This window comes from Meleagris gallopavo, chromosome 19 (assembly GCF_000146605.3).
Source record: "Meleagris gallopavo isolate NT-WF06-2002-E0010 breed Aviagen turkey brand Nicholas breeding stock chromosome 19, Turkey_5.1, whole genome shotgun sequence".
Classification (NCBI taxonomy): Eukaryota; Metazoa; Chordata; class Aves; order Galliformes; family Phasianidae; genus Meleagris; species Meleagris gallopavo.
Window position 1 is genome coordinate 4,787,136 of NC_015029.2, and position 15,141 is coordinate 4,802,276.

A 15,141-nucleotide genomic window follows, 5' to 3' on the forward strand; every position below is an offset into this window, starting at 1 on the left:
CCCCCAACCCCCCCCCATCATCCCGCCGCGACGTTGCGGAGCGCAGCAAAAGCAGAGCGGAGCCACGCGTCCCCCTCCGCCACATCCCTCCCCGCAGCCGGCTGCGGCGGCACGTCCACACGCAGGGGAAAGGAAGCAGCCCTTTGGAACGGGACCGTGTTTATTCACAACTGACGGAGCAATCTGGCTTATTGCTTGCAACCAACTTCATTTGTCCCCCCCCCAAAAAAAAAAAAAAGACATCAAGTCCCCTCCGTACCCAGACGCTATTCCAGAGCCCTCCACCGTGTCACATTTACCTTATAGGTGTCCTTTATCATCCTCACCCACTGCTCTCACACCAGTCCAATGCCCACTGCTGTGCGCCCAGAGCTGCTCTGCTCCTCCTGGTTAACGGACAACTTATCAAATGGCAAAGGTTATAACCCCCTGCATTTTGTACACGTTGCTCATTGGAAAGTCTGGGGATTCGTGTGGCTTGGGAAAAGGCAGCCAGCTCCAGCTGGAGGTCAGTCATGGAAGACAAGGTGGGAAGGAACTCTTGCTCTGCACCAGTGCTCCGGCAGTGCCCGGTGTGGGGAAGGCAGCAGCCCTGCTCCAGACTGCACACAAATGGCTCCAGGACAGAGGAGTGCACACGGGAGTGTTTGTAAGCAGAGCGGCCCTTGCAGCTCCAGTACAACCATGCTGTGAAACATGGTGAAACAAGGACAGGGGGCTGCTTCCAAGCGAAAGCCAGAGCACAGCCTGAGTACAGCAACTCCAGCTCCATCATTAGCACTACGGGGAGAAAGCACGCAGCTGTCTGGGTGTGTCCCACAAAGAACTTAATTGCAGTCCAGAGCCAGGAAAGCACACTGAGTGCTAATTCCTACTGTAAATCCTGGCTGTATGGAGCAACCAGTTCCATCAGCGTGGCCGGCCCAGTAAGCCTCCTTCAACGCTGGAGCAAGAGTTGGTCATTAAGCCTGGAGCCACTCTGCTTTCCCCACATTACTCAGAAGCATCTGCAGCATCCTACACCAACACTTGGGCGTTCAGAGGACATGCAGTACAGGAGCTAACACCAAATGAGAGCTGCAGACAGCTCCCAGCAGGGCTCCCCGCAGCAAGCCCCAACGCTAACGGAGCCAGTTTCTCCATCATCAGATCCATAGCAATCGAATCACAAGATTAACATAATCAATATGGACTGCTCTGTGGGGACACGGGCTGTGCCAAAGCCACAGGGAAACAGCTGCAGGCTCATAGGCATCACTTCCCCACTCACACTCACACACACACAACCACACAGCTGCCTGCTGCAGCTCCTTGGTGGCAGAGCTGCTGCACAAGGAGAGGGGAGGGCAGAGCTCAGGTAAAGCCACCAGGCACTTGGCCTTGAAGGAAGTCCCTGATCAGAGAGAGAGACCATGCTGAGACACCCCTGCTCAACACATCCCGCAGAGCAGCCCAGCCAGGACCCTGCTCAAAACACCCTGTCAAACTCAGTCTGGTTGGTAGCCGCAGGGTTCCTGCCCTGGTTTGCTGGCTGCTGGGGCATGTGCCCACCCCTCCTGCGTGGCGGGGCCAGGTACTCGAACATGGACTGGTTGTGGGTGGACAGCATGTTTTTGAGGTCCGAGGGCATGGGGTCTGACCAGAAGAAGTCGTGGTTCAGCGCATCATCGCTGTCGATGCGTTGGGCCGGGTCCAGCACCAGCAGCTTGTCGATGAGGTCGAGTGCATAGGGGTCCTTGACGTAGGCCTTCAGGCGATCCTTCACCTTGCGCTTCTGACCCTTGGGGAGCTCCAGCTTCTGGTACAGCTCATACTTATCCACATTCGGCCAGACCTGGAAGGGGTCAGGACAGAGAGGACAGAGAAGATAGCATCAGCAATGGCTTGAGCGCTCCCCGACACCCTCAGGCAAACCAGTGTGAGGTTTGCGGAGCGAACAATAGCATTTTATAACCTCCCAGTCAGCAAACCTCGTTCCCACAACACGAAGAAGGCAATAAAGAGTGCACTAAGGCCTAAAGACATGCAGACAAGTCAGGACAGAATCCTCCTGCTGTGGGAACAGCACATGGCACGGCACTCCTGAAGATACTCCAGGATTTCTGATTTTCACAAGCACACAAAAATTCTACTAGAGAACACTAGCTGGCTTGGGCCAACTTCAATATCCAGAAAGGCCAAGGGCAAAACTCTTTGCTAAAAGAACAACCTGGATGTACGGAGCACCTTTTATTCTAAGAAACTACAGCCTGCTGCAATCACCTGCTCTTATATCAACCTCAGTCTGGGAGAGATAAGAGCAGCAAGTGCTTGGGCACAAAAGGAAGCACCTTTGGTGTAAGTAACAGAGACATCATCCTCCACACTGTGTGCAAAACCATCTGCCCATCTCACCCTGTGTAATTACAGCCCTGGCCAAGATCTCTCCTGGCTCAATCCCCCACCAGAGGGCAGGGCAGACTTCCCTGAAATAAGAAGCTGAGAAAGTGCTGAGAGTTCACACAAGAGCTGAGCTGCAACCACAAATCACAAGCCAGAACTAAAGAGGCTTTCCAAGGTGAAGAAGGCAAAGCACTTGAAACAAACAAACAAAAACCAGAAAGACGGAAGATGTTTGGGGGTTTTGTCTCAGATGAGCACAGAATAGATTCCTACATGTAATGTTCTGTTCTTTCACTCTCTGAGCAACCAGCATCCTCTCAGTGCTCAAAAACAAGTACACCACTCAGTCATCCCAGAAAAGGCCAAATTCACCCTCTTATGTGTAAGGAGGTGCTGTGAGTCATGGGAGAGCTGAAGTTTACACACAGCAGCATGGATGCTCAGTGTTCAGCTGGGCATTCGGCTCCCAGCAGCCTCCCCAGCCTCACTGCCAGCAGCAGCCACACTCCAGTGCTGGGAGCACACAACAGGCCACACATAGGAGAGGGAAGAGGATCAGAAGTGCCTTGTGCCAGTCCCTGCCCTCAGTGCTGCGTTGCAGATCCCACAGCCTGCCCACACTCTCACCCTCACCTCTGGCGTGATGGATCCGCAGAGCTGGCTAATGAGGGTGAGCTGGTGCTGCTCCGTGTTCCCCTGCATGATGGGGCTGCGGGTCCACATCTCTGCCATGATGCAGCCTCCACCCCACAGGTCAATGGGGGGCCCGTAGTCCCGCTCCCCTAAACAGAGGCGCTCTGTAAATCACCTGGGATGTGAAGGAAGGAGAAGCCAGCAGCACCCATCACCTCCTACCTAGCAGCAGCTCTGGTGGCCGATACCACAGAGTCACAACACGGTTGGTGTAGCGATTTGGCTGGCTGTTCTTAGCCAGGCTGAAAGCTCGAGCCAGCCCAAAGTCTGCGAGCTTCAGGACTCCATCCCGCGTGATCAGAACGTTTGCAGCTTTCATGTCTCGATGCAAGATCTGTGCAAAAACAGACATCAAAAAGTTAAGCCACTGAGTTATCACCTCCTTGGGCACCCAGGTGCCAGCAGGGCGCTCAGAATCGGGAGATGAAGGACAAAGTAGAACTTCCCTCCAATCTGTAGTACGACACCTCGGACCACAGCACAGATCTGGCCCATTACCTTGTTCCTGTGGATGTAATAAAGTCCATTCAATAGCATCTGCATAACTTTCTTGATCTCTGAGAGCGTGAACTTGACGTGGGTGTTGCTGAGAAGGCCAGCCAGGTCGTGCTCACAGAAGTCAAACACCAGGTAGATACTTCCCTTGCAGCGGTTGTATGGAGAGGCTACAGGAGAGGCAAGGAGGGACAGTCAGCAATTTTCAGTCCCATCAGAGCTCCTCCTGACCTCCGTCCATCCTCACTCACTAGGTGAAACCTCATGGCACAAAAACATCAAAACAGGGACCCCAGACACCTCAAGATCCTTCAAAAAGAGGTATTAAAACAGCAAAACAAGCAACTGAAGAACAGGGGATAAGGATCAGAGTGGTAGTAAATATCATGAGAAAGGCAAGGAAAGAGCAAAAAAAGCTTCATTTGTGTGTTGTGCTGCACGCACGATGGCTGTGGGGTTTCATGCCTACAAACTGCAGCCCATGGGCGCACACACACAGCTGCTAGCCAAGCACAATCACTGCATCAGCATTGGAGGAGGCAAAGGCAAAGACGACTCACAAGAATACAGCAGATCTTTCTAAAACAACATTAGAAAATGAAGTTTACTGCAACCTCAAACGGTATCTATGAAAACAGACTGATGCAGATCAATATGATTTAAAACCCCTATTTCAATTGCAATTTATGGTCAATAACAGGAAACCTCAAGTGAAGCAATCAATTCCAATCTTGTTCGTAGAGCACACATGCAAAACACCAAAATGAAGGGCTGATTTTCATCAGCTGTGCACAGCAAAACCTGCTGATCAGCAACAACAACCAAAAAATGAGGGCTAAGCTCAGCCTGCACAGTAAATGTAGCAGCTCCCCTCTGCGTGCCTGGAGGATGCTTTCTAGATTGTCAGAGTAGATTTGGATGAAAACTGGAATTTAAACAAAACCAAAACGATTTGACAGATCTACAAAAATATTTACCTTAGGCATGCCAGAAACATGCAGTCATCACAGCTGGCTTAATCACACCAAGAATTAAAAATTAACTTCTTGGTGGTGTTTTTCCTCATACCTACTGGTTCCAAAAACTGGCAGTAACCTACATTCTATGGAGCAATACCAGGTTCCCAGACCTAGTCCTGAGGTTGCTACCAGTTCAGCATAGAAAACATCAGCAGCAGAAAGGTGCCACTATCAATTTTATTTAACCAAAAAGACTGATTACAGCACAGCAGGCTTTAATATCATCTGTCACTTTCAAAACTCCTTTTGCAGTACAAATCCGTACAAGAGAAGGATATATAAAACTGAGGAAATGCTTTAAAATGATTTCCCTGGAAACAGAGCCAGGCCAGGTGCATTAAGCACACCAGTCACACAGCAGACATGCTGCCTTCCCTCCCCAGGGACTGCCTGCAGCGACGAGATGGAACAGCAGCTCAGCAGAGAGCAACTGAATCACTCACTGTGAAGCTGCAGCACTTCTAATCCAGCCCTCAAAGCCTGGGGGGTTCTGTCACGCACAGAACGAGAGGCTGAGCATGTCTCCAGCTGGAGCTGTCACCAGCACAAAGCTCCACGAGCCGCGTAAGCACATGCAGAAGCACAGCTCCTGCTCCCAATAGCATCAGCACCATAAAGCTGCAAAACCACCACCAGGCAGAAAATCCTCTGCTTCAAATTCTCTCCTGCTGCAGGTTTATTTAAAGCCATTCAGACAGCACACAGACAGTGTTCACTGTGACATCACAGGCACGCTCCAGCAGCACTGACAACAGCTTTTTCCAGCCAAGCTGCAGCACAGTAGCATTCATTCAGAATGAATTTCCACAGATGAGCGTATGGTCACCCCAGATTAAAGACTTGAGCCCGTGCTCAGCTGGAAGATCCATCCCTACTGCAACACAGCAGCCTGCTCAGCCATGAACAAAGACTGAAAACAGACACCACCTCAGCAAGCAGCCAGCACAAAGGAGACCCCGCCAGCTACCTTTGGTCCTACAGATTTCTATGAGGTTCACCACATTCTCATGCTTGAGCAGCTGGAGGATTTTAATCTCTCGCAGAGCTGTGATGGGGAACTGGAAAGAAGAAGCAGAAGACATGGGTTAGGAGTGCAGCTCACATCTGCCTAGAGAACAGGAGAGATTGGACTGCTGCAGGACAGCAGGAGTAGCATTGCAACAACTTACTTAAGAGCAACTGAAACTTCAAAATATTATAGGGACACCGACAAAACTCATTGGCCATCAGACCACCTTTAGGAGAGGGATCCTGCCACAAGGTGGAGGTGTTTAGTGACGCAGACACCCACCCTCCCCTCCCCTGCCTGAGGGCACAGCACGGCCCCAACCGACCCACAGCACAACCGCCCCACCCCCACGCTGTGTACTCAAGACCTGGCACGTTACAGAGGTAAATACTGTTGAAGAACACACGCTGACGTTCCACGGAGCGCCCTCCAATCCGCCATTCCAAAGCCCGCCACTCCTCCCCGAGCTCTCCAACCCAGCCCTTCCCAAGCACAGCACGGCCGCACGCCCACACTTACCCCCTCCTTCTCATTTTCCATCAACACCTTCTTCAGCGCCACCTTTTTGCCCGTCTGTCGGTGCTTGGCTTTGAACACTTCCCTGTAAGAACGGGAAGAGACCCGTGAGCAAGGAAAGGACCGCACGGACGGCCCCGCGAGGAGGCGGACGAGGCCGCAGCCCCCAGCCCGGCCGCCCCCGGCACAAAGGCCCCGGGTCAGACCGCGGCCTGGGCCCCAGGACGGGGAGGAGCCGCAGGGAACGGGCCCGAGAGGAGCCAGGCCCCGCCGGGAGCGGGCCCGAGGGCCGGAGCGCTCACCCGAAGGTTCCCTGCCCGATTTTGGCGAGCTTCTCGTACTTGGAGACCTCATCGCAGAACGGGCACTCCACCATGTCGTACTGCTTGGCCATGCCGGCCGCCGCCCTCACTTCCGCCCTCCCGCTACGCTACTTCCGGCGCGCCGCCGCGCTGCCTGCCGGGATTTGTAGGCCGCCGTCGGCCGCCATGTTGTCACCCCGGATAAACCTTTCGCGCTTAGGGCCGCTGCCCGCGTCCCCTCGTCGTGACTCATCTCAGAGCACGGCCCCCGGAGCAGAGTGTCACCGCAATGGGCAGGAGGGGATCCCCAGCCTCTGCCCCAGTGCAACACACGCCACAACAAATGTGGACAGCCACATCCCCCTGCCCGATCTGTTTGCGTGCAGAATGGCTCATCTGGGGCTGCTGGCTTCCAAAAGCAGGGAGCATGTAGGAAGTGCCACGGCCGTGCAGGGACACGGAGGTGGCTCCTGGGGACAAGGCCCTGTGACTGGCACCAGGTCTGGGCCACAGCATCCCTCATAGAAATGTTCCCCCAGGCAACGCAGCTCCCGCAGCACACGGTGCAGTGGGGTCCTGGGGCTCCACCATGGGGCTGAGCCCCATATGTGCATGTGAGACCTCCATCCATGGAGCTGCCATCCCGCTCTACGGCCGGCACCCGGCGATCGTGGGGCAGCCCTAAAGCATAGTCCCATTGATGGCTCCTGCGCAGCCAGGAGGGGACTGCAGGGACAACAGGGGACAGGAGTACAGGGGACAACGGCTGCCACGCGAGCAGATGGCAGCAGCGAGGAGGAAGCGCTGAGTGATTGAGAGAGCAAAGCGAGAGGCGGAGGGGACAGGAAGGGAGGAGCAGGCAGGGACAGGCTTCAAGTTTATAAACTTGTCCCTCCCGGTCCCTGCAGCCTCCACCAAGCACGGCCATGGCTGAGGGCCAGAAACGAGGGGGCTTCAAGAAATTCAGTAAGTCATATTGGGATGGAGAGGGTGGGTGCTGGGTGTTCACCTGGGCTGCCTGGGTGGGAAGGGGATGTGCAAATGTGAGCATGGCTACCTCTTGTAAGCAAGAAGTCTTCAGTTTTGTTGGGAAACTTGCTAAGGGCTCTGGGGGCTTCCATCCCCACAGCTGGAGCAAGCCCTGGTGCTGATGGCTCTGGTGCTGGGATTGAACTGGGAGCAGTCTGCTTGCACCGGGTGCCAGCATGTGACCACTGCTCTCATCCCCCAAATCACAGCTTTCAGGGAGCATTTACCCCACTGCATGGCTGCAAGCTGGAGCTGGGGTTGTCCAGGAGCCCTCTGTGTGTTCCTGCAGCACAGGGATGGGGTGGATGCCGGAGGGTAAATCCACATTGATGGAGCCGTGCTCGGGACCGAAGCAGTGAGAGCGGAGCACAGAGGAAGTGCTGGTGCCCACCAGGAGGGAGCTGAGCTCTTTCTCACAGACCTTGGGTTTTCCCCAAAGCCCTCAGAGGCGGCTCCAGCGGGCTGCACGCCGCCAGCCCTGCGCTGAGCAGGACCTTGCCTTCACTGCTGCTCCCCGCATTCCTCTGCCTCCATGTGCTGATGCCGGCGCCGGCGGGAGGCCGACCCCTGTGCTCCCCCGGGAGCTGTGTGAGGAACTGAGCGAAACCCATCTCCCACGGCCCCGGCCAAGCTGGGATTTTCCATTGTGGTGGAATGCGGGGAAAATGGGGAAGGCCCCCAGCTTTCCCACCCTGCAGCAGTCCCAGATGCAGAGGATGCTCGGACATTGAGGGGACGTTTAACCTAAAGCAGTTTTGTCATTAACAGAGTCCAGGTCATGAGGTTTTGGTTATGCAGGAGTGCTTCTGGATTTCAGCAGCCCCTTTGCCCCATTTGGCAGCAGGGGCACCCTGCAGACTGTGTAGGACATGGGACCCCAGCACTCAGGCTCCTAGCACGGTACTACTGCAGCCTGCAGCTTCCTGCCCCTGCAAACCTGGAGGGGAAGAGGCTTTGCACAGAGCCCTGCTGTGTAAGCATTGCAAAACCCCCGATGCACCCAGAGCACTAGGCCTCCAGCTGTGCAGTGCTGCTGTGCAGCACAGTGGCTGTAGCCCAGTTTGCCTCATGTGCTGTCACTGGGGATGCACCACAGCAGCACACAGCACCGAGGTGTGAAATGCAGAGCTTCCCGTCAGGGTTATAAATACTCCTGCAGTGAACGCTGCGAGCTCAGCACTTGCAGGTGGCTACAGGGAGCTGCAAGGAGGTTGTGGGGGGCTGAGCCGAGGAAGTGGGGAGGCAGGAGGCTGCCCACAGCCGGCACTGCTGCACGAACACCATGGGGCCCAGCTGATGGCCAGTTCCTGCTCTGTGCCTGACAACATGTACACGAGGCACAACCACAGCACCCCAGCACCATGGAGAAATGCAGCGTGTCCCAGTTCTCACCCTGGAGAGAGCCCTGCCTGGATCATCTCCAGGAGAGCATGGGGCAAGAGCAGGATGAAGAGATTTGGAGTCATTTCTGGCCTTCTCCATTCCCTGCTCACTGAGGCCGAGTGTTTTCTCCTCCATCACTACAGCTGCAGTAGGGAAACACAACCACTGTCTTACCCAGGGCAGCACAGGATGTTTGTCCTGGATCTGGCACAGACACTCTGAGCAGCTCTGCCCCAGCCCATGGGGACATCACACTGGGTGGGACCAGCAATGCGTGATGCAGCTGGGCCGGCACCAGGCTGTACAGTGGTGTGGTGCCTGTGCCCAGCTCTGATCCCCTTCCTCTCTCATTTCTCCTTGTCAGAGTTTTTCAAGTTCAAAGGCTTTGAAAGCCTGAGCAACATTCCCCGTTCCTTCACTCTACGGCGTGTGTCAGTGGTTCCCAGCTCTCCTGAGAGCCTGGGCATGGGTCTGCCTCCTCCCCAGGGCTTCCTAGAAGAGTCTTTCGGCAGCACCCAGGATGATCTCAACACCATGCCGAAGAGCCCCGGTGCCTATGCCCGCTCATCAGACATGTACAGCCACATGGGCACCATGCCCAGGCTCAGCTTGGGCAAGGCAGGGAAGAGCCTGGGCAAAGCCAGGGGTACCCAAAGCTGCCGAGAGAAAGGGAGCTCCAGGGACAAGATACCCAGCACAGCTCCACTGCCTGTCCCCAAGACTCTGAAGATGCCTGGCACGCTAAAGCTTGGAAAAGATCCGTCCTCAGTCTCCGGAAAAGCAGAGCAGGAGAAGGAGGAGGCTCTGCCCTCAGGCTCCCCAGGGGTAGAAAAGGCCAGCACAGACCAAGAGACCCCGGGCAACAGCCCCTGCCCTGGGATGGAGGCACCGAGTCCCAGCCTGGCCCCCAGCCCCAGTGCAGCATCAGAAGCAGAGACCACGGATGGGGATTTTCGGGAAAAGGGGCAAGAACACCCCAGCCACAGCTCTCTGGACAGGTATGGCTCTATTGGCTTTGCTCTGCCCACTTCATACTGCCTGGGCAGGACAAGGGGCTGGGACACAGCAGGGTCCCCATGGGATGCACCTGGCCACCAGGACAGCATGACCCTAGCACACTGTGGCCCCTCTCTATGAGAGCAGGGTTTCCTGTGGGATTTCTGCTCCCTCCCATTTCCGGATGGGGTGGAAACACCACTTGGCCCTGCTGTGCACGAGTGTCCCTTTGTCCTGCCAGCAGCTCTGTCCCAGCACTAGGCCTCACTGCAGAGATCTGCAACCCGCACTGACCCATCCCCGTCATCCTTCACTTCCCACTTCCATGCCTTCTGCCCTCCTCTGTCAAGGCACAGAGGCAATCCCAAAACCCAGCCACCCTGGCTCCATTCCCCCTGCCTGCCAGTGAAACCTTTCCCCAGGTTTTGGGAACCTCAGCCCTCGCAGACGAGGGTTGGCTTGTTTAGCGGCTTTGGACTTCAAAACCAACAAGATTAATTTTAGCCCTATCCATCAGCTGGACACAGGGATCAAAGCCATCCCAGCCCAAACATGCATGGAACTGAGGGGCACTGGTGAGAGATGCCAGATTTCCGCCAGTAACAAAATCCCATCATGCCAGCCCTGTTCTTATCCCCATAACCCCCATTTCAGCCCCAAATCCCCTCTAACTCAGCACCAGTGAGGCACACACAGACATATGGAGGGGTTTTGCACGGCGCCAGGATCGGGGCAAGGAAAAGGAATTCATGCCGGCGGTGGGAACCAGCCTCACATTCCTGTCGGCCGCGAAGGGAGGGCCGGAGGAGGGCTGGGACGGGAAGGAGGAGGGTCCGCCACCGCCCGCGCCCCACGTCCCGGCTCAGAGCCAGGCACGGGAGCGCCCGCAGAGCTTCTCTCCCCATCCCGGAGCTGAGACGCTGGCTGAGCCGATGACAGCGGTGGGCAGGAGGTTTCCCACCCTGGGACAGGGCAGGTAAGGGTCTGACATCCCCGCATAGCGCAGGGGATGGGGAGGGAGAGGAAGGGATGGGAAGAGACTTCGCTTGGGGTGCACAAAGCCTCGATGCAAATGCTGGAGGAGGCACCGAGGGCCCGGCATTTGCTGATGAAAAGAGCGATAGCATCGCCTGCGGCTGCCAAAACCACCGTTGGCTGCGACCCAGTGCTGGGACAGAGCAGCCTGGGGCTGTGGTGTCCCTGGGGTTCAGAGTCTGGGGACTCTGGAGCACCCGTGGAGGGTACCTCCTTCCCAGAAATGAATTAGCTCCTAGGCTGGCATGAGTGGGAACCAAGCGGCACGGGAACATCTGTCAGCCACCCAGGTGCCTTAGCTCTGGGGACTGCCAGCGTGTGGACTTGGCTTTCCAAAAACCGAGCACCAAATGTTTTTTATATTATCCAGGGCTGCTCTCCTGATGAGCTTGGGCATGTAATTTGTTGGGGAAACTGAGGCACAAGAGCAACTAGAGCAGGGCTTGGCACTGGGGGTCTTTGTGCTCTGCTCCAGGCTCAGGGAGCGGTCGCGTGCTGGAGCCATCCCCATGGGCAGGCTGTGTTGTGGAGTGGGTGGGCGGAAGCGGGGCTGGGACAGTGCTGTTCCCCAGCCCTTCCTCCTGTGCAGGCACTTCCCTGGGGACAGGGACAGTCCCTCCCTGCAAGGACATTGTAGGGGGGGCCTGGGGTGGCTGCCCAGAACACGCAGTACCCATACAGAAGGACCATGGAGGGGACAAACATGGCCCTTGGGCACATTGTCCACCCCTGGAGCATCTCCAAGTCTCCTGGTCGAGTTTAAGGCTGCTGAGGAAGGTGGGCCGAGGTTGCCCAGGCATACGAGTGCTTTTGCAGGGGTACTCCCTGCAGGACCAGGTCCCTTTGGAATTGCACTCCGCTGAGCCAGAGCAGTGCCCAGCCCTGGGGATGCTCAGAGCCGGGCGGTGGCCGGGCAGGAGTAGCGGTGACGCCAGCAGGGACACAGCAGGGACACAGTGACCAACAGGAGGTGACCCACAGGCAGGTCACTGGGCAGATGTGACTCAGCTTCCCTCCAGGCACAGGAAATCCCACTTCCTGCAGGGCACGGGTAGGGCGCTGCCGTTACCGGCAAACCCTGCACAGCACAGCCAGCCCAGAGCTCAAAGGAGGCAGCTCTGCCCTATGGATGCAGAGGGGAAACTGAGGCACAGTAGCTCCCTTGGGGCACAGTCCTGGTGTTCAAGGACAAGCAGAGCCTAGGCTCTAGTCTGGGGCTGGAACCTCACCATGCCGTTCTCCAGCCCTGAGGCGGCACATTTGCAGGTCATCACGATGCTGTTCTGGACCCCAAAGCAGCAGAAACCCCAAGCAGGAGCTCCGAGTCTTAGCAGCTCGGCCACCGCACCGCACTCCAAAGGCAGCCCTGGAATTTCTCCCAGGCTCTCGCTACCCCAAAAAATGCCGCTTCCTCCAGGAATGCACAGACCAGGGGGGGCTGCAGCCCCCGCTCTCCCCAGCCGCAGCTGCTGTCGTTCCCCAGCAGCAGCCCCCCTCCTCACAGCGTCTCCCAGCTGCTCTCATGCTCCTGATTTCCTGCCCGGAGGCCCCCGTCCTCCCGCCGGTTTTTCTCACGGCTCTCCCAGCACCAGGCGCTCTCTGCGGCCGTGTGAAAAGGCAAACAGGCTGCGAGAGGCAGCGCCGGGGTGGGCAGGCAGCCCGCAGCTGCCCGAGGCAGCTGTGCCCCCCTCCAAATGCTCTTCTCACTTTTTCACCCCCAGTTTCCAGTCCCGTTTTTCCTCTCCCATGCCGCTGAGCACGGTGGACACGGGGAAGAGAAGAACGCAGGGTGGGGGCACCCACAGCTCTCATGTTGCCCCACTGCAGTGCCACCAGAGGGTCAACACCTGGTGGCCACCACCTCGGGCATCCCCAGGGCCTCCCTTCCCATCTCCGTTGTTATAACCTCTCCATCCTCAGACTTCCTCCTGTTTCTATTGGGCTCATCCACAGACACATAGGTGCACAAAAGGTAGTCACAGCACTGCTAAATCCTCAGGAAAGAGAAAAGTCCTCAGTTTCCCCGGTGAAATAATGGCACAGAAGTGGCCAGAGCAGCTGTGTGTCAGGCAGTGGGTTTGTCGTCAGTAGGGCTAAGAGTGAACGTGCCACCAAGGAGAGTGGGAGTTTCAGTCTGAGCCACAGCATCACCCATCCTTCAATGACTGCTTGATTTCTGTGGAGTTGCATGAAGCTGTAGAGCAGCACTCAGCGATGCCTGCCCAGGTGATGCATCCCAGCAGCACTTAGTGGTTCTGCCCCAGTACAGCCCCCAGCAGCCTGACCCCTGCCCAGCCCCGCTCATACGGCCCCAAGCTGATTTGGGGAGTGACCCCATAAAAAGGCCCATTCTTTCCTGATCGCATTATGAAGGCTAAGCTCTGTCCCGAGTGGGCACGAGGCAGGCAGTGAGGGTGTGGGGCCCTGAGTGCCACCACCTCCTTAGCACAACTTGCTGCCCTTTGCTCATGTGTTTTTCTTTTTCCCCCTCTAGCCACCATGATGGCCTGGAGTCCGGCAGCGAATACGTGAAGGTAAGACCATCACCTTCTCTGGGCTCTCTTTGTCCTCAGAAGACATTTCCTGCCAGAAATCATGCAAGCCATGCATGGTGCCCCCAGCACTGCTCCCTGCATTTTGTGCTCCCCATCACTCGCCACTGCTGCTGCCTCCTCCCTCCACCCCCACGTAGGAAAGGAAGGGTTTGAGCCACTTTCGTGGGGCTGTCACATGAAAGTCGGTGTAAATCTCTCCAAATCTCTTGCTTATCCTCCAGCAAACTATTAACATTCCTGAGGACTCTTCATGTCTGGCCAGAAATTCATTAGCGAGGCGCCTGGCTCCGGAGGAGAGCCGGCCCTTCTGCAGGAGGCTGCTGGCACCGTGGGGTGGAGAAAGCTGGGCAGGAGCAGGGTGATGACCACCAGGACACCGTGTTTTGGGGATGGAGGGCTGGAAAGCTGCCTGTTTCGGCGTGCTGCCACGTGATGGCCTTCTGGGGGTCTGTTTGAGAAGGGCTGGGGCATCTTATTCCATAGGGAAAGGTCCCTCTGCCAGTGTGTGCACCCAGAGGTGCACACTGCATGGTTTATGAGTTAATAGACTGGTGTGGCTCAATGGGCACGGCTTTGCCTATAGCATCGAATCATTTTTTGTAAGCTAGGAGCACGTGCCAGAAGTGATCCGTTTGGCTTTTATTTCTCACCCACCCCGGCGGTGTCCAATGCAGCCCACGGGCAGCATGTGTGATTTATACACCACTTCCCTTTGGCTATGGAAGCAGCCCAAAGGCTGCAGCGACAGCAGCTATTTTAGTCAAATAAGTAATAATGTGGAGTGCGTGAGACGGAGTCATCAGAGGCACTCGGGCTGATTGCAGCCCTGCCTGGTTGGGGTGCTCAGCACCCAGCAGCGCTCAGCCTCGTGCAGGGGAAGGCAGGGAGCTGCAGAACCGCATCGCGCAGTTAGGCTGACGCACGTCCCAGCCAGCCGTCAGCTGCAGCCTCCTCTGCTCCTGCGAAGGGGCAGCACGGGCACGGCTCCAGCCTGCTCCATCGGATCCGCCGCGGGAGGGAAGCAGCGGAGCCCTTTGCGGAGGAGCAGCCGTTGCCGGCGTGTGATTCACCGTCGGATCCTCGCAGAGCGGCGTCTCCCATCTGTTCCATCCCTCGGTGCCCGCACTGCTGCTGGGGCTGCGGGCACTCACGATCGAGGGGACCTATAATAGAAGGGGCAGAGCTCGGGCCCAGCGAGAGCGTTGGAGCTCTTTGTTCTGTGCTCTGGAGACCCGTATCTCGTCAGCCCTGCCTGTCTCCTCCTTGCCTGGGGATGCGAGGGGCTCGGCTGGATTAATTAGCGCTGAGGCCACGCGGGTGGCAGCAAGGACACCTCTGCTGCTGTCCCCCAGGCCCCGAGCGGAGGGGACGAGGAGCCCGATCCCGCGTCCAGCTCACGGAGCAGCGGTGGGGGCTGCGGGGCTCAAAGCCATCCACACCGCCTCGTGCAGCCCGTGAAACCACGGCCTTAATTAAACCAAAGCAGAGCCTTAATTAAACGCAACTCGGAGACAGCCGACGTGGGAAGCAGACAGCCGGTGTCAGCACTGGGATGAGGAGCGTGAGGAGGGATGGGGTGAGGGACCGAGCGTCCCTGCGCTGCGTGTCACTGGGGAGGGCAGGGCACAGACGAGGGGTGACGGTCCCCTGGAGGGGCTGCCACTCCTCCCAGCGGGGACGGATCTCCTCAGGCACTCCGGCTCCTTCAGGACACAGCCGAGCGGGCC

The 15,141-nt window shown here is 57.0% G+C and overlaps 3 protein-coding genes across 5 annotated transcripts in view; 1 reads left to right on the forward strand and 2 right to left on the reverse strand.

The window, feature by feature from the left end:
- Positions 1 to 320, reverse strand: part of FPGS (folylpolyglutamate synthase) — a 3,444-nt gene extending 3,124 nt beyond the window's left edge. Inside the window, 1 exon segment of the mRNA XM_031556275.1 lies at positions 300 to 320. Coding sequence (XP_031412135.1) covers positions 300 to 320 — 21 coding nt within the window.
- Positions 1 to 6,552, reverse strand: part of CDK9 (cyclin dependent kinase 9) — a 10,437-nt gene extending 3,885 nt beyond the window's left edge. Inside the window, exons 1-7 of one of the 2 annotated variants that reach the window (XR_004161658.1) lie at positions 6,417 to 6,552; positions 6,118 to 6,199; positions 5,557 to 5,647; positions 3,574 to 3,740; positions 3,238 to 3,409; positions 3,016 to 3,164; positions 300 to 1,834 (exon numbers count right to left, since the gene is read on the reverse strand). Coding sequence is in view for 1 of the 2 variants with exons in the window: in XM_010720836.3 (XP_010719138.1) it covers positions 1,469 to 1,834; positions 3,016 to 3,164; positions 3,238 to 3,409; positions 3,574 to 3,740; positions 5,557 to 5,647; positions 6,118 to 6,199; positions 6,417 to 6,508 (1,119 nt within the window). In the remaining variant the exon portion in view is untranslated. Of the gene's footprint in view, positions 1 to 127; positions 1,835 to 3,015; positions 3,165 to 3,237; positions 3,410 to 3,573; positions 3,741 to 5,556; positions 5,648 to 6,117; positions 6,200 to 6,416 lie in introns of those variants that run through there. The other variant, XM_010720836.3, reaches the window with a different exon arrangement.
- A 790-nt stretch (positions 6,553 to 7,342) lies between these two features.
- The window catches only part of SH2D3C (SH2 domain containing 3C), a 19,500-nt gene continuing 11,701 nt past the window's right edge, over positions 7,343 to 15,141 (forward strand). Inside the window, exons 1-3 of one of the 2 annotated variants that reach the window (XM_010720837.3) lie at positions 7,343 to 7,382; positions 9,193 to 9,826; positions 13,354 to 13,393. In XM_010720837.3, coding sequence (XP_010719139.1) covers positions 7,343 to 7,382; positions 9,193 to 9,826; positions 13,354 to 13,393 — 714 coding nt within the window. Of the gene's footprint in view, positions 7,383 to 9,192; positions 9,827 to 10,540; positions 10,801 to 13,353; positions 13,394 to 15,141 lie in introns of those variants that run through there. The other variant, XM_010720838.3, reaches the window with a different exon arrangement.